General features: G+C 39.3%; 1 protein-coding gene across 1 annotated transcript in view; it reads right to left on the minus strand.

The window, feature by feature from the left end:
• The window catches only part of GSAP (gamma-secretase activating protein), a gene marked incomplete at its 3' end in the record, with an annotated part of 61156 nt that overhangs the window by 22417 nt on the left and 19898 nt on the right, over window positions 1–18841 (minus strand). Inside the window, exons 4-9 of the mRNA XM_021716519.1 lie at window positions 18144–18197; window positions 11172–11260; window positions 5332–5401; window positions 4133–4182; window positions 561–665; window positions 269–328 (exon numbers count right to left, since the gene is read on the minus strand). Coding sequence (XP_021572194.1) covers window positions 269–328; window positions 561–665; window positions 4133–4182; window positions 5332–5401; window positions 11172–11260; window positions 18144–18197 — 428 coding nt within the window. The remainder of the gene's footprint in view (window positions 1–268; window positions 329–560; window positions 666–4132; window positions 4183–5331; window positions 5402–11171; window positions 11261–18143; window positions 18198–18841) is intronic.

Genomic DNA, 18841 nt, shown 5'->3' on the forward strand with positions numbered 1-18841 from the left:
TTACCTTCTACTAATACCCACTTATACTTGTTTCTTTATTGTGAGGCATTAAGTGAGTAGAGATTTCCTGTATATGTTTTTCTAATGACCCATACTATTGCATTTGGTATAGAGTTGAAGCTTTGAAATGGCAAGAACTATGTTACTTGCTCATATAATGACTAACATAACAACAAGAATGCTAAAATAATGTTTATGATAACAATGCTCTTAAAAGGAGGCAATGTGTTATAAAATTTCCTGTAACCCAATCATTCTCTGGACCTACCATTAAGTTAAAGCTCTCATCAGCATAAAACTGGACGCATTTCAAGATACTCCCTGATGTCTAAAAGAGAAAACAGAATGACATATTATAATTTTAAAAATCACCAGGGAAAGAGAGAAAAAAATAAGCATTCCAGAAGCAAAAAACTATTGAAAATGCTTTCATTCTTTTTAATAAACCTTCATTGACTGTTCCAATCAATGAAAATGTAGTGATTAATAAAATTGCAGTGATGATAATACCAAAATCAAATTGTTTCTATAAACAGGAGTGCTCATGGATTAGTTTTTACCTTTAGGTCAATGTAATATAATCTCTGCTCTGACATATCCCACTGAGCCCAAACAAAATCCTCGGCTATTCTGTCTCTTGGGAGATGGTCAGAATTTTTAATCACCTAAAAAGACCCAAAAAAAAAAATTATAAATAAACAACTTTTAAGGGAGAACATATTTGGGATTCATAATTATTTTCCATATCTATCCATATGACACATGTAAATATTTCCACAGTTCATTTTTAGCAGCCCCCCCAACACATACACAGTCTTTCCAGAAATGTTTCAAGTCATCATTTCATTACCTCCTCTTCCCAACCACTCTACGATATACTATTTCATTTTTCTTCCTAGTTTAACAGATAGGCTAATGCTGTTGACAGCAAGACCACATCTCCCACAAATCAACAGCTGCATTAATAGAGGAGTCAGAACTTTCTCTTCTATATATAACCCCCTCAAGTCAGACCTCTCTGCAGATAAGAACCCTTCACTACCAAAGACAGAAGCTGAGATGCCAAGAAAAAAACTCAGACCTGGGAGCGGGAAGTACTAGGCAATGACCCCAGTTTGGTCATAAACCAACCACACAAGCTTCAGGCATGCTTCTTACCAGTATGTCTTCCACAATGAGTATGATGATCTTGCCCATCTCTCAGAAATACTTAACTATTCATCCTTCAGGTCCTGACTTAGGCATTGCTTCCTGTACAAAGCCTTCCCTCACCTCCCCAGAATAAAGGAAAAGCTCTTCAATTCTGCATTCCTATGGTACTTTGGCATGCTTCTACTACAATTACATTTCAATTAATGCTATAAGTCTCCCCCAATGAATACGCACTCTCCTACAGCACCTTTCTATTTCCAATGTCTTGATCATTTCTAGTAGATAACAGTACTCAAAAAATGCTTGTTCAAAAGAAGAAAAACAAAATAAGGTGTGCAAGAGTAAACTGCCAAGGATATAACAAGTATAAAGTATTTGTTTTCCAAGTAGCAAAATCAGAGAACTATAGTATCAGTAGATTCCAGAAACCATCTAATTCAACCCCTCTATAGGTAAGAAAATTGAGGCCCAAAGAGGTTAGATTAAGCTGCACAGTTAGTCCAGCATGGCCTAGAATCCCAGTGTCCTGGCATTGTCCCAGTGCCCTTTCAGTTGATGTCAAAATCACGACAGAAGGAGTTAAGAATTCATTTTTCTCAAAATGTTTATCAAGCAAAAGTCATATACATTGAGGCAGATGAGTAAAGAATGAAGACATGTCAAGGTAGAAGAAATGAGTAAATAAAAAAATGTCAGAATGGCCCATATTCATGCCTAAACGCTCTCGAATTCTAACAGAACTAACTACGACTTGAGGAAGACATAGCATAAAGCATAATATATCTCTCTTTCTTGCTTGCCCAGGTCCATTCCATTTAGGCCAGAGGAGAATAATGCTGAAGAAAAGACCCAATAGTACCTGTCTGTCACTAAATTTGGGGCAATTCTTCAATTGTTCTGAAATTTGTTTGGCTGGGGTAGATTTGGGAACCCTTCCTTATAAAGGTATATGCTGACAAAGCATGGGTATCAGATTGCAATGTGCCCAGGTTCAAATCTCAATTTTGTTCCTCTCTAGGGTCACCTCACCTCTGTAAGTACTGGTTGCTATCTTTTCCATAAAAAGAGGCACAAGTATAAATACCACCACTATCATTCAGGGATATTGGGAAGAATATGTGGAATTGCATACTGATATAAGAAGCTGTCATCTAAGCCTCTAAGAATGAGGGCAGAAGAGCTTCCTGGAAGAACACACATGAATAAAGGAATGCTAAGCTGACACAGCACCACCTAGGTGGGCAGACTCCTTTCTGAGCTGCTGACAGGTGTCTGTCTGTCTGCCTCTCTCTTGGTTCCCAGTCGTCTGTCTATGCTCACTCCCAGTGCCACACCCAACTTGTTTTCTTAACTTTCTCCACTAAATTCTCAGTACTAACATTGAGATACAGCCTTAGGCTTGCCTCTTGGGCTTTACCCTCTTCTGACTTCTGGCCTTGTTATTTTTTTTAATTTTTATTTTAAAGATGTGGGGTATCTGTCCTTGTACTCCATCCATTTAGCCACTGGTGGCCACTGGTAGCCCAGAGCTCTAGCCACACACATTCCCCTGGTAATTTTCCATCCAGGCCTCTTGCCTTGAGATGTTCTATAACTGACACATAATTAATAAGTGTCATTTCCTATTCCAGTTTTGTTCATATAACTTCAAAATTTAAATCTTCAGAGAAACTTGTAAGTCTTCAGAGAAAGACTATTTTGACGCAGCCTAGATATTGAAAGAAATCATTTTAATATCAATAAAATATTAAGATCTTATCAAAATTATCAAAAAAAGACAACCCCAGTAGAAAAATAGAAAAGGATATAACTGAACAATTTTCAAAAAGCAAATCAAATAGTCAATCAGCATAGGAAAAAATTCTCAAACTCATTCATATAAAGGGAAGTGTGGACTAAGAGAATAAGAAGACATCAATTTGTACCCATCAAATTGGAAACTTTTTAAAAGGTATTAATGGTATGACTAGAGGGAAAGGGTAAAACTGTCATTTTTTACAAGTTTTTTGGAAAAAATCTGGCAAAATCTGTTGATATGTATTAAATACAAGTACTCATCAATCCAACAATCCATCCCTGAGGATTTAGTTCAAAGAAATATATGTACCAATACATAAGACAAAAAATGTTTGAGATAAAAACAAAAAAGTGGCAAGTAAGCAAAAGTCCATCCATGGCAGAATGGCTGAAAATATGTGGACACCTGTACCGGAGACTATCATATACTTCTTAAGAGAATGAATTGGAGCTACTCCGGTTGACTTGTAGGTAATTCCACAAAGTTGAATGAGGAAGAAATCAACAGTAATTCCTGGAACTGTCAGGTGCGGGTAGGAGATTAGTATTAGTATAAAGTCTGAAAGGATACATACCAGGTTGTGAACAAAAGTTAGAGGTAAAATGGAAAGGAGAAGGGAAACAAGCAAAAGAAAAAAAAAAACAAAGAAAATTAGGCTATGTAAAGGAGATATATATATATATATATTCTCAGCATATATATTATGATCTCATTTGTTATACATGTGTATATACACATAAAAACTATAATAAAAAACTATTAGATCTCTATTTAGTAACTTATAGCAACACTCCTGAAATATTAAGGTAAAAGGTAAACACAGAAGCAGCAGGTCAAAGCATATATTATGATTCTTTTGGTTTAAAAAAAGTTGAATCCCCATATATGTGCCTCTAACCTTGCAAAGGTTTGCACAAGCAAGAAAGCTGTGAAAAGACTCACACAGGCTACTGTTATTAGTTATCTCAGCAGACTGAGATTGTAGAGTGAAAGAGAAAGAAAGAGGATAATTAACTTCCTCATGTGCTTTGGTATTGTTTTATACATCACAACACCAAGTCTACAATTTGAAAGGCATCAAATAAAGAAAACATTATGTATCGATAACATTAATCTATCTTTAACAGTCTAGAAATTACTCTGTTGAAAAAACTCTGAAACAAAGGAATTTCAAATCTTTACCACTCTATTTCCATCTTCTTTGGCCACTTGGATATGAAATTGTTCAATATCTTTTTAAAAAGAAACAAAGAAAGATAATTTGCCTTCAGGAAATACATGAGTACTCTTTTTTGCCTAACAATCATAAACAAATTTTTTTAAAAACAATGCAGATTAAACAACTGGTTGCAAAACAATACTATCATAGTAATCTCACAATAGAGATTCAAAAAAATTGTTTAAAACCACCTTTCTCCATTCTCCTTGACAGTCTATTTCAAGCCCTGTATTTAATCTGTTCCTCAATATCAGGAATACATGAAACATTTAGCCCTTCTGCTCTCCTGAGTTCCCTCAACAAGTGTTTGCCTTCCCTATATTGTCTTCTACAGGCTAACAAGGGCTTATTTGCAGGATTTATCTTCAATTTCCAAACACTAAACACTTGTTTGTAGGAACGTATAAGACAGAAAATTCATACACAGGATATATTAGGTAGTCATTTTATAGGGATCAGTTTCACACTAACAAAACCCTAAACACTTTAAATTAATTTGTAGATAGTCCCTTTCTATCAGTAACAAGTAAGATACAGCCATACTTACCATCTGTTAGTTCCAGTCACAAAAAATGTGAGACAGAAAATTGAGCAAGAGCTTAAAACTGAACATAACCTTACCCTTCACCTGTCCTTCCAAGTATAAGCCAGCAGTTTCATTGTATAATATGAAAGCCAACCCTAGTAGATAAGGTTCACCAATTAATTCTGTCCTTCCCTACTTTCTTTAACTTGAAAACATCATGGAAGGACATAACCTTTTATGTCCTAATCTTATTTGCCTCTACCTGAATTTGTCCAAATTAGTAGTGTCCTCAAGTTCTGCCATGGAATTCTTCTAGCTATTAGCTTCGCCCCTCTCCATTCAAGCCTTTCTCCTTATATCATAGTTATCCATGGCAGACATTCTACCATGTGACCAACTGATGTATGCAAGAGCCCATCATTCCCAGAATGAGGAAACTGAGCAGAACCTGAGGGAACAACATTTAGTGGCCAAAGAAAAAGTCCCACTCCAGGAATTCCAGGTCTTAAATGGACATTAAATGTCAGTGGACCCTCAACAATGGCGAGTAGACATCTAGAAGATTCAATCATGTCCCACACTAGGAGTCTGTGGCCATTCATGAAATTCCCATAAATCACCTCAAGATATACTTACATTTCTCTTCTGAAATCAGTAACAGATGGTTCTCTGGAAGAGGATGACTTTCAGCATGAGGGTAGAGGAACTGTAAAAAGGAAAATAATCAAAATCGTAAGCTACTATCTTGCTTGCACAAATATTTCAAAGTTGCATTTGGCCACCGTACTACCACGTCATAGAAGGAATAGGAATCACAGACTAGATTAGAGGAATCACACGCACACACACATCAAATGTTGAAGCAAGGAGACATAGGAACACTTTCAGATCTTCAGTTTCCGGGGGATAATTAACCTCAGGTACAAGATTATCAATCATTTAAACAGTAAGGGTAAAGTTGAAGCTATTTCTGGGGATGGGACTTCCTATTTAGAATATCTGATTCTGAAGCCCAGCAGAAATAATGCAAACAAACAACACTTGTACAGAATGTTCTATTTCTCACACACACACAAAAAGAGTGATCAATATATTGGTTGCACAATTAAACCTAGTATATAATTTGAAAGTCAAGTAAACATATTTCCCATGACAACTTCCAAAGTCCCACATCCAAGAGACAAAGCACAGCATAGCCAGGGACTTTCCAAGAAAGGACAGTGAGTCATGGTGTGGCATGTGGTTAAAGATTTACAAGCTTCAAAGCACAGAATGACTGTTACTGGGAAGAAAAGGCTTAAATCCAGCCCATTCCTCCTCCTCTACGCTATCCCATATGGACCCGCTATGTAATTGCCCACAGGACAAAGCAGGTCGCCAGCAATACAAGAACTGGCCCTGTCAGCTGTAATAATGAGGAAAAACTGGTCATAGGATGACTCAAAAGGGTGACTATAAATCAGCTGTTTTATTTTATGGCATGAAAGACCAGTGAATTTGGTCTCCCCACAACTTGAAAGCATTATAAAAGAATATAATCATTTATGCCCCAATTTGACAGTCATGAGCCTCACTAAAACCTAGGAAAATGTTTAGGCTGGGTATGATGGCTCACTTCTGTAATCCCAGCACTTTGGGAGGCCAAGGGAGGTGGATTGCTTGAGTCCAGGAGTTTGAGACCAGCCTAGGCCACATAGTGAAACCTCATCTCTACCCCCCACAAAATCAAAGAATTAGCCAGGTGTGGTAGCACACACATGTAGTCCCAGCTACTTGGGATGCTGAAATAGAAGGATCTCCTGAGCCCAGGAGGCCGAGGATGCCATGAGCTATGATAGTTGTGATCATGCCACTGAACTCCAGCCTGGGTGATAGGCTCAAAAAAAAAGAAGAAGAACCTAGAAAAATCTGTGAAAAATTACCCGATGTCCTAACTTTTCATAATAATAAACTGAAAATAGAACTGGTCAATTGTTTAAGCATTTATAGTTGAGCTTCCATTTTCGAATTGAAAGGTAAAACATTAATGGTATGTAGCTATATAGGATGGCATAAAGATATTCTTCACAGCAATAACGTCAAAATTATGAAATAGACAACAATGGAGAATTCAGCTACAAAAATAATATAGAAATAATTATCTCATGATTTGTGAAACTGCATACATCAAACATGATGGGGTTGAAGAAAAGCAGAGATGAGTAACACCACATACACGATGAGAGAGCAAACACTCAGTGCCTCAAAACAAAGAGATGCTCCTGTGGAAACAGGTATGGCCTCCAGGGTTTACAGAGCTGGCCAGAGAGTGGCTGCTTAGGAGCATAACACAGACCAAAGTGCTGAAGAGCAATAACTGACAACCTCTAAACCTCTGCCTGGTCTCTGTGTGGCAATCAATGAAAACAGGATTTTTTTTTTTTTTTTTGAGTTGAAGTGTCACTCTGTTGCTCAGGCTGCAGTGCAGTGGCATGCTGCTCATGGCCGCTGCAGCCTCAACCTGCTGGTCTCAGGCAATCCTTCCTCTTCAGCCTTCCAAGTAGCTGGAACTACAGGCATGTGCCACCATGCCCAGCTAATTTTTTGATTTATTGTAGAGATAAGGTCTTGCCATGTTGCCCAGACCGGTCTCAAACCCATGGACTCAGGCAATCCTCTTGCCTCTGCCTCCCAAAGCACTAGGATTACAGGCGTGAGTCACCGCACTCGGCTAGAGGACAGGGTCTTTCAAATCTCACTTAGGTGAATGTTGTTTTTCCTTCTATTATGAGGTGACCCTAAAGCAAGTCCTTGGAGCCAAATATAGATAGGCAGGCTTCAGACACAGCTTGACAAAAGCATTCAAGGTAGTTTGGGTTATTTTGCTTTTTTGGGTTTTGTTTTATTTGTTTTGGTTTGGGGTTTTGGGGGTTTTTTTTATTTTTTGCATTTTAAGAGGGAATCTATATAAATAATGCTAAATTTAGGAAAATATTTATCTTCACAAATATGGAAATAGACTCTGAGAACTAATATTGATCTTTGTGAGGTATGTAGTCTAGATGTGTAGAGGGGTGTGTAATTACCCACTGGAACTATCTGGAAGAGGCACTTTGTGCTGATAGGGAACCCTCAAAGAGTACAAGATTGGAATCCAAGCTCCCCCTGCCACTGTCTACTGAAGATCTTCTGTGAATTAAGAACTTCAGTCAAGACTTAGAGAAAAGCATTACTGGAGATCACTATGGATGTTTTGGCAAGAAAAAGGAGAGAGATTTCGGGGCAAGACCAACTCAATGCACAGTGGATGGGCATTTCTCTAGAATGGGGAGGAAGGGAAAGAAACATTGGGGACTTGCCATGGGTAAAGGTTTGAAGGAGTTTCTCTCTTCAGAGGCATAAATTTGGGGAGCAGGGAGCAGGGCTAGGAACTGAGATGGATACACAGAATGAATAAAAGTTGTACTTTATTTGGCTGGGAACTTTTCCTTTGTGAGGCTGTCACGTGTCATATAACTTTTTTAAATTGAGATAAAACGTATATAACATAAAATTCATCATTTTAATTATGTCAACATATACAATCTTCAGCAGTTTTTAATATATTCACAATTGTGTACAACCATGTACTTTTCAAAAAATTTTCCCTTCTTATGCTTCAATTCCCTTTAGTTGTTCCATCCTCAGTGATATCCCCATCATCTGTACAGCCCTAGGTAGAGATGCTGTGGAAGCCAAAAGAACAGGCCTGAAAAAGGACCTGTGCCCTGTCCCCCAGTCACCCCTGAAATGAAGACAGTATAGACAGAGTAGCTTCCTGAGGATGGGAGAATGCAGCTTGGGAGTTCCAGATCAGGTCCCTAGAAGCAAGGCACGGCCCACACACTGGAGCCAGAAGTGGTGGGGAGAAAAAAATGCACCACTGGAAGGACTAACTGATGATGGAGGACCCCAGGCAGAGGAGAAAAAGCCTGTTCTCCTAACATATAATAGAAGATGGAGATCATGGGCTAGATGCGACAAGGACCTTGGGGGAGGAAAAGGCAGACACTTCAGGTGAACATAAGTTGACTCCAGGTAGACCAAAAGAAATGATGTTCTTATCTTCTAGCAAAATATGAAATTAGGTGAAGGGAAATTACACATGAACATGTACAACCAATTCTTGTAATTTGCAGTAGATATGTTCTGTAAAGTCATCACAAGCACTGAATACTGAATACTGAATCATTGCTTCTAGGAGAAATACAAGCAGAGCCCATCATAATCCCAAAAGACAGTTTTGAATGGTATAATCTCAAATACTGAAATCCCAAAAGATGAAAATCTGAAAAATATAATTCTGGAAAAAATAATTTTAGCTGGACGCAGTGGCTTACGCCTGTAATTCCAACACTTTGGAAGGCAGAGGTGAGAGGACTACCTGAGCCCAGGGGTTCAAGACCAGTCTGGGCAGCTTGGCAAGATCTCATCTCTACAATAAATCAAAAATTAGCCTGGCGTGATGGCACACACCTATAGTTTCAGCTACTTGGAAGGCTGTGATGGAAGAATAACCTGAGCACAGCAGGTGAAGGTTGCAGTGTCCGTGAGCGTGTCACTGCACTCCAAGCCTGGGTAACAGAGTGATACTCTGACTCAAAAACTAACAATAATTTTTGAAATTCTTTAAAATATACTTATTTACGTTTTCAAAGGGGATTTATCTAAGAAACAGAAACACAACAGAGTACTTCATAGGCCACTTTATACTATAAAATAGACAACAATAGCATACATATTTTTGCAAGTATAAACACTCAGGCATACTAACTATTCTGTGTTTGTGATTTGGGGACTTTACACATGAGGGCTTTAGACTTTAGGGATTTTAATCATTTGGGATTTCAACGTTCAAGATTATGACATTCAGGACCTATCTTTATGGATTACAATCCAAATCCATCCAAGGAGGGGTTCCTGTGACCTGTGTTCACATTTTTGTCAACAGATGAATACATACCTTATTTTATGTGTGTTTCTGTTTTAAAATGCCCTATTTAGCCAGGCTCGGTGGCTCAGCTGCACTTTGGGAGGCTGAGGTGAGTGGATTGCCTGAGTCTGCGGGTTCAAGACCCGCCTGGGCAACTTGGTGAGACCTCATCTCTACAATAAATAAAAAATTAGCCAGGCATGGTAGCGCGCGCCTATAATTCCAGCTACTTGGAAGGCTGAGGAGGAAGGATTGCTGGAGCCCAGCAGGTCAGAGCTGCAGTGGCCAGAAGCGGCCACTGCACTCCAGTCTGGGCGACAGAGTGAGACTCAAACTCAAAAAATAAATAAAATAAAATAAAATAAAATGCCCTATTTAATATATATAGTTCATTCATTAACAATGAACTCACAGCCAGCAGCTCTATAAATCATGTCTGAAGGAAAATTCTCTAACATATATATTTTCTCTGTAAGGTGCATCCCAGCCTTCTTGCACTTAGGAACACTTCAGTACAGTGCTTAGAGGCCATTTTAGACAGTGAAATCAAGAGTGAAGAGCACAAAAATTTGAAACACAGCAGTAGACCATGAAAATACTTCTTTAAAGTGTGAGTGCTAAAACAAGAAGGCAGAGTGCCACCTTATTAACCTCAGCTGAGAATTTGCACATTCAATTGACTTTATTTTTTTTTTTTTTACTACTTGTCATATATCTACAACTGACAAGGAAAATACCATTAGAATTCATGTGGGGAAGCCGGGCTCGGTGGCACAGCCTGTAATCCCGCGCCTTTGGGAGGCTGAGGTGAGTGAATTGCCTGAGCCCACGGGTTCGAGACCCGCCTGGGCAGTGAGACCTCATCTCTACAATAAATCAAAAAATCAGCCGGGCGTGGTGGCGCGCGCCTGTAATTCCAGCTTCTCGGAAGGCTGAGGCGGAAGGATCGCCGGAGCCCAGCGGGTTGAGGCTGCTGTGGCCGGGAGCGGCCACTGCACTCCAGTCTGGGCGACAGAGTGAGACTCCAACTCAAAAAAAAAAAAAGAATTAATGTGGGGGTTACAAATAAGTTTTAGTGAGTAAGATAATTTTCAAATTGAAAACGTGCAAATGAAGAGGATCAATTGTATATATTCTACCTGCATTATACACACAATGTTTATCAAATCATGAAGTTGATAAATTCAGGGATTAGTTAAGTCATTTAATCAGAAATATTCAATCTGTCAACTATGTAAATACACTAAATAAACCATTTTCAAGCTTAACTTAAAAGTGTTGTACTATTTGATATTTTATCATAAAAATATTACATGACAAATGATGCTGTAACAGAGTCAGAGGAACAAGGTTTGAGTTCGTAATTTCCATGTTTGCAAAGGAAGCGGTGATACTTCCAGGTCTACAAGATTGCTTTGAGGATTATATGTGAGAATGTGTGTGAAGGTATTTTGTAAACACTATTTCCTGTAGGTTTCATGCCTTTTGATTAATGAGGTAAGTGATAGATGACATATTTACTTACCTGTACCCAAATATAGCTATCCACTGCTTTTAGAACCTTCACATTGTTCACAGGGTGGATTTCAACTAACAAAGTTAAGCACTTTGATCCTATGGAGAAAAGGAGCCTTTTAGTAATGAAGATTAGATGAGATGAAGAATTCCTGGTAAACCCTATTAAATTGACCGTAAACTAACAAAACAATTCTACCATCATCACAAATTCCCTTGAGGTAATGTAACCAAATCTATTCCCAGTTCTACTCTCCAAGGATGGGTGGTGGCTCCAGGACCCCAAAAGAGCAATCAGCCAGCAAAGGACTTGCCTTCTACACCCTCAGGAGCCCTAAAGAAGCTGAATTCATTATGAAAACCACAGGACTCTCAAGAAATGTTAAGTGTAAAAAGTAAAGTCTTTGAACAGCCCTGGAAGCAGTAGCAGATGGTGGGGAAGAGACAAATTTCAGGTTATAAGAATTCTTTAGTTTATATAAAAGCATCACATTTATAGTACAAGTGGCTTCAGAAATAGAAGATTACTATGTATCACTTTGCACTCTTACCAGCAATGTATGAAAGTGCCTGACAAAACAGATTCTAATGGAGATCATTTTTCCCCTCAATTATCATGATTCTACAATTTGTAAATCAGACATGTCTGAACTTTGAAAATATAAATAGGTTAGCTATTATATGAACTATTCCACACACAAAAAAGGTAATTTTCTTATTCGACACTCTGACTTAAAAGTTTCACTTTGACACTTCATAAAATTCAAAATAGATACAGAAAAAAAATCCCAAAGGGAGAAATCAAGGTACATGAAGTGAAGAACAAGCTCCCACCCATTCTTCAGCCATTTTTAGCATAGCTTCACAGGCCCTCTAGGCTTCTAAGTCTAAACAAGTACAATTCGATTCAGTGTCACTCCAGTTCTGCAGCACAATGGCCAATATTGTTTGTGTATAAAAATATAAAGCTATTTCTGATGCATGAACATGTCAAGGCTGACAGTACCTATCAGCAGGACAAAGACTGGGTTTCCCCCAGGGATGGTGGTAGAACACTGATAATGACCCACTTACTTCCCCAGTGTCACATTTGAGCAAATGTCATAAAAGATAGCAATTAGAAGGAAATCCAAGGACATAATGTAGTCACCACAGATCTCTAAATTTAGGTCAAAGTCCCTCCCCCGCCAAGATTAAACCTTAGAAAAGAAAGAGTTGTCTTATATTTGAGCTCTTATTGAGACTCTAATATGACTAGGCTTTCTCTCAATGACTTTAGTTTGAATAATAATGTGCAATTTGGGGGTGGCACAACAACCTGAAATTTAATCAGTGCCAGTTTTCAATATTTAAGAAAATAATCTGACAGCATTTCTTTCTTTTTTTTTTTTTTTTTTAAAGGGGGGGCAAGAATGTAAAGCAATTTCTGGGATACAGCCTAACAATTTCGAGGACTGGATATCTCTGTAAACATGCCTTTTAGAGATTACTTTAAAAAGACAGTGAGTATGTTCTCACTCAATATATGGACCTTGAATATCCAATGTAATACTATAAGAAAATGACTGACAGTACTGGGAAACTATGGGGGGGATGGGATTAACAGTCGCAAATATCTGTCTGGGGATGGGGAAACACCTCTTATCAACAGGGTGCCTGAATGAAACGTAATTGTACACCTAACCCTTAACTGTACCCCACAAAATTATAATAAAAAATATTGATTAAAAAAAAAGACAGTGAGTGAGTTATTATGTAAAATCACAAATATACAACTACAGGAACAAGTGAAAATCAAGTGTTTGGTAAGTGGGTACTTGTGGCTTAGGATGAAAATCCTAGTGACAGAGACGTACAACCAAGGTAAAGGTAAAGGTACTTTGGGAATCTGCTTGATGACTCAAAAAAAATGGCTCCAGAAGTAAGAAAGATATTGATGTCAAAGATGAAGAAAAACAAAATAGAAATGTTCTGTGAAAAGTGTGAATGAGGCAGAAAAAAGCATCTTTGTCTTATTATGTCATTTTAATTGTATGACAAAATTAATATATTAAATGGTATAAGCTAAAATTCAATTATTTTACCTCTTGCCCTAAAAGTTTATACATTCCACCTAGAAAACAAAACAACTTTGGAGGGAGACTGGAGAAACTCTCTCAATGGAAAAAATAAGGAATCATCATATATCTGGCCTTTTTAGTATGAACTTGCTCCCAAATGAGATAACTGGCTATCAACTAAATTCTCTTACCTTTCAAATGAGAGGCTCTTCAAGAGCAGAAACCATCTTCCTACACAAATTTTTTCCCTTTCATAGTGCAGTCCAGACATTTAACTAATATGATTAGCATAATGATAAGAATAAATCTTTGCAAAGAGAAATTTCTCTCAATAGCATAACATTTACTTTCATAGTAAAACAGGAAACATTCTGGATTAGGATTCTGGAGACATCAGTTCTACTTTCAGCTCTGAGACTAACTTAATATATACGTTTGTCACCAAGCTTTCCTAGGCCTCAATGCCTTGTTACTAAATATAAAAGACTAAAGAACCAGGTTCTTGCTAGAATCACTTTCGGTCATAAAATCCCACTAGTCTATGAAGTGCTAAATTAAGAATTCAGAGAATCAAGACAGCAGTGGAGACTGGGAAGGCATCACTGAAGGAGAAGACAGGGCTAGGTAGGACCTGGATATCAGAGGAAGGAGAGACAGCAGGATAGAGGCACAGGGTAAGTGACATGAGAAGGACAGAGGATGGGCAAAAGAACCCCATCTGACGTAGGTAAAGGTATATGCTGTCAAACAGCAGCAATGCTGGAAGAGTCCAGTAGGGCCTAGTTCTGAAGGATCCCCGGTTATTCAAGATCTGCAACCAAACCTCAGTTCCACGGAGGGGCTGGGGCACTTCACTGTCTTCAATGGTATGAGGGGGCTCTGGAGAATCTCAGTGAGAGAGAGGCTCCTGACACATGTGGTCTCCCCATTTCCTGCCCAGTGGGGATCTGCTGTGACCAGTGGCAAATGCAACTCCACCGGGGAGGAAAAAGAAGGCAGCCTTTTCCCTCATTTGCAATGGGAAAATATCATTTGAAGCAATAGAGCGTTAAACCACACCGAGGCAAACTACATTTTATAACTCAAATGGCTTATGAAGTCATTTCATGGACAGACGAGATAAGCCTTATCAAAATATTTGTTCAAAGGACAAAGCATTATTATAGATCCCATAGTACTTTCTATTTACATCATTTCTAAAATCTTAAGTGAACAAAATGAAACCTTCCCATGATGAGCAATACCTTCCGTACATTGATAAACTAGCAAATGCGCATCTCCAACCCCAACCTCACACCTGAACTTCTGACACATGTCCATATTCATACCTCACATTTCTACTGGGATGTCTATCAGGCATCACAAACTGAGCATGCCCAAAATCAAACTCTTCTTTCCTGCCCCTCCCATCAACACAGGTGCATCCCCCTACCTGTTCTGACTCCTTGGAGTGAGTCACCCTTGACTTATCTCTTTTTCTCATACTCCTATCACATCTGGCACCCAATCTTGACAACTAATCTTTTAAATATATCAAAACACAACCACATATCACTCACTCCATTTCCCCAATCCAAGCCACTGGACCACTGTAGTAACTTTCCAGTCAGTCCCCACTCCTCACTCCTCACCCTGCGTGTCCCTTGCCCTCCTGCAGTCTATTTTCCACAGAACAGCTACAGCAATTATTTCATAAAGTAAATCAGATCACTCCCCTCCTCAAAATCTATTTTGCTTCCCATTTGACTCAGAGCAAAAGCCAAGTCTTTTTTTGTTGGGGTCTCACTCTGTCACCCAGGCTGGCGTGCAGTGACACAATCATAGTTCACCGCAACCTTGACCTCCTGGGCTCAGGTGATTCTTCCGCCTCAGTCTACTGAGTAGCTGAGGACTACAGGCACACGCCACCACGTCTGGCTCATTTTTTAATTTTTTGTAGATATGTGGTCTTGCTGTATTGCTCAGGCTGATATTGAACTTCTGGGCTCAAGCAATTCTCCCAACTCAGCTTCTCAAAGAGCTAGGATTAGAGGCATGAGCCATTGTGCCTGGCCAGAAAACCAAGTCTTTACAATGGCCTCCTGAATTCTGTATGATGTGCCTGCGCCTCACCCTCCTCTGGCCTCAGTTCCCATCACTCTGTCCCTCGTTCACTCCACTCCAGCCTCACTGACCTCCCTTCTTGCTATCCTTGAGCAGTGAATCTGCCAAGTACTGTCCTGGTCAGGGCAGGCTGTTGTGCTAGCTGTTTGCTCTGCCAGAATTGCATTTTCCCCAAAGTCACATGCTTGCTCCCTCCCCATCTTTCGTATCTCTGTTTAAACACTCCCCTAATAGCATTTCCTAGGATCATCCCCCAAGTACACTAATTGCAGTCAAATCCTTGCCTCAACCTCTATTTATGGGGAACCTGACACTAAAACAAGAAGTTATCTCAGGGGACAGGATTACTCTGGGACCACTCTAGCCAGAGGTCACCGTGAAAGACTGGGGAAAGGAAACAGGGAAGAAAAGTACAAATGGTAAATGAGGTTGTATTACCAAATTAGCAACCTCCTTGGATTAAGATGCTTGGAGTGCACCTCAGAAATACTCACTTTAAAGATGAAAAGGGGGACCATGCAGCCTTCAGCTCTTCCTCCCTAGTGGGCATCATGCCCAATCATACTTTCAGATTGTACATGTGTAGGCAGTAAACAGATCTTCCCAAGGGCCCTGACCAGAATGCAAAAAGTAGTAGGGCAGCTGAGGTGAGGCACTGTCAAATTACATCTGGGAAGAGCTGGTTCTCACCACAGTGGCAGGATAAAAGCTATGAGGTAAAGCTGTGAGGTATTCAATACAATAACTAACAATGTTCATTCTAGTACTTTTAGAAATGCAAGCAAATATTACCTTACTACAGGTGCATTAAACTTACAAGACTGAACGAGCACACCTGAGCAGAATTTAGTGTTGTAATCAAATAAAACTTAAGGTTGGTCTGAAAGTACATTTTATAATATACATAATCAAAAATGGCTACTGTTCTACATGACAGTCAGGCATAAATGGTAAACATTATGCCAAAAAAAAATAGTTACTACTGAATCTACCAGCATAGTCATAATTTTGAGGCTGTGAAGTTTATAGCATTAAGCTTTAAAGTTAAAGATTGAAAGTCTGAATCTTTCCATAGTGAAATGCCTCAACTAACAGGCCACAAGAAGAACTGGGGGGGGGGGGGTGATAAACAGCACAGGAGCCAATAGGTTCCATCTAGACACCCAGTCTCGAGGACCGTAAGCAGCTAGACCTTTTCGATTCTTGGATAGAGGGGTTGATTAGCCCAGACGTCAGGGTCATATCCTGGTTTTGCCCCTACCCTTGTTTTAGGGGTCAGGAGACCAATGCCCGGATCATATTTTGTTTAAGCTAGTCCAGTTCCATCTCCTCTGAAGTGAGCATTGCACCTAGTTCTAAGAGTAGAAAGTGCAGAGAGCACTGATCAAAGGAGAGCCTGCTCCGGAAGAGGGAAGGGGCTGTTGTGGTTCTCAATATATCATGGCAGGGGAAGGAAAGGATGAGCAATATATTAACAAATGATGAGATTTAAGGGTCTGCCTCCTGCCCACCAACATCTCCCATAAATTCTTCTGCTGAGGCCCTGAGAAAGTCCCATCCAGATTCAACTCGTGTTCCTCGCCACTCTAAGCTGGGTCTGTGGGGAAATGTGTGTCATGAGAAGCCCGGCACTGCCTCATAAGCCTCACGTGGAAAGTACGTACAAAGGGTTTTTCCGTCACATGCAACCGCAGGAGAGTACATCTGAGTGGGAACTATGCTAACAAAAGAAGGAATTTAAGTGCCAAGTAAATGGAACAGATGGAAAGCACCCGGGATCCGAATCATAATAGAGTGATAGGAGATGTACCAGACCAGAAGTTGAAAAATGGCAGTTCCCAGGCTGCCTCCAGCCCACAGGCGGTTATCATTGCCTGAGTAGGATTTTTAAAGATATCTGAGCCAAATTTACAAATATATTTTTACATAAAAATCCAGGCTTCTCTTGATAAATTGAAAAGCTGCTCCCAATGTACCTACTAGTGACAACAAAAAGCCACATCTGAATAGTGGCTTCCCCGTAAAAACCCCCCATGGGACACATTCACCCTATCACTAGTTTCTATAACTCTTTTTTCCATTGATGGGAAAAAATATTTATTGGTTTCTGTGTTTAAAACGGAAAAAACAAAGACACTTTGTTGGTTACCTGGTTTTTTTTCTTACATTCAGTCCACTTGATGTATTTACATGGTCTCTCTGGCCTCTGTATGCATTTGTGATATTGAAACGCACAGCCAGACCGAAAGCTCCATGAGAGCAGTTGCTATACTTCTCTTACCTACCATCATATCCCCATCACCACGCATAGTGCCTGGCCCACAGTGGGCATTCAACAGAATTATAGATGGACGGTATATAACATTTTTAATGGGGGAAGGGGAGAGAGCACCACATAGCTAAAAAATTATAAAGTAAGTCTTGGCAAATGAGTAGAATTGATCTTCAGGATTGGTGGACTAGTCATAATGTGCTAGGTATTAGTCAATACTTAATCAGACATAAGTAAAAAATGTTTTTTCTTGACTTTTCCAAACTTTACACTGGCTTCTGGCCATAGGTTTCTAGTTCAGCATTTATTTAGTCTGCAGATGCTAGTGACCATATTAATACTTCTGCTACTTACTGTTAAACTATTTTCTATACTTTCCTGTTAACTTGAAAAAAAATTTTTTTAACTCTTGTTAATACAAGACATAATCTTTGTTTTTTTCATTCTGAGATACAATAGGTCTATTTCTAAAGATGTTTGAAATTTTGTTTAGTAGTACAATAAATCCTCATCTACCACGGGGCACTAAAAAGTGTAATTTCATTACCTGGTTGAAGCTCATTCCCTCTTCCTTCTTTAGTAGACTGAACTAAACTTGCAGCTAATAGAAAAAGAAAAAAAAATCCATGAGCAATTGACCCATGTAGTGGCTTGTTAAGGTTTACCATTTTATACCTGAGATACATGAAGGCTCAAAGGATGTGTCAGTGGAAGACTGAAGTAGGAAGCAAAGCATTTTTTTTGTAGGTGTACTCTACAGTCTTTATTTCAAACTTAATTTCCCAAGAACATCAATTTCCCAGAAAATCATTGTTATAGAATAATAAAACATTGCAAAAATCCAATATTTTGAAACTTTTTGTTTTGTTTTGTTTGTTTTTTTGAGTTGAAATTCACTTTGTCACCCAGGCTGAAGTTCAGTGGCATGTTCACAGCCTCCACAGCCTCGACCTGCTGGGCTCTGGCGATCCTTCCACCTCAGTCTTTCAAGTAGCTGGAACTACAGGTGAGCACCAACACACCCGGCTAATTTTCTTACTTATTGTACAGATGAGGTCTCACCAAGTTGCACAGGCTAGTCTTGAATCCCTGGGCTCAGGCAATCCTCTCACCTCAGCCTCCCAAGTGCTGGGATTAGTGTGAGCCACGGCACCCAGTCACCTTGAAACTCTTAAAAGATATATTTCAAGCCGGGCTCGGTGGCTCAGCCTGTAATCCCGCACCTTTGGGAGGCTGAGGTGAGTG

The sequence above is a fragment of the Carlito syrichta genome, unplaced genomic scaffold (assembly GCF_000164805.1).
Source record: "Carlito syrichta isolate Samal-C Ts95f unplaced genomic scaffold, Tarsius_syrichta-2.0.1 Scaffold308833, whole genome shotgun sequence".
NCBI lineage: Eukaryota > Metazoa > Chordata > Mammalia > Primates > Tarsiidae > Carlito > Carlito syrichta.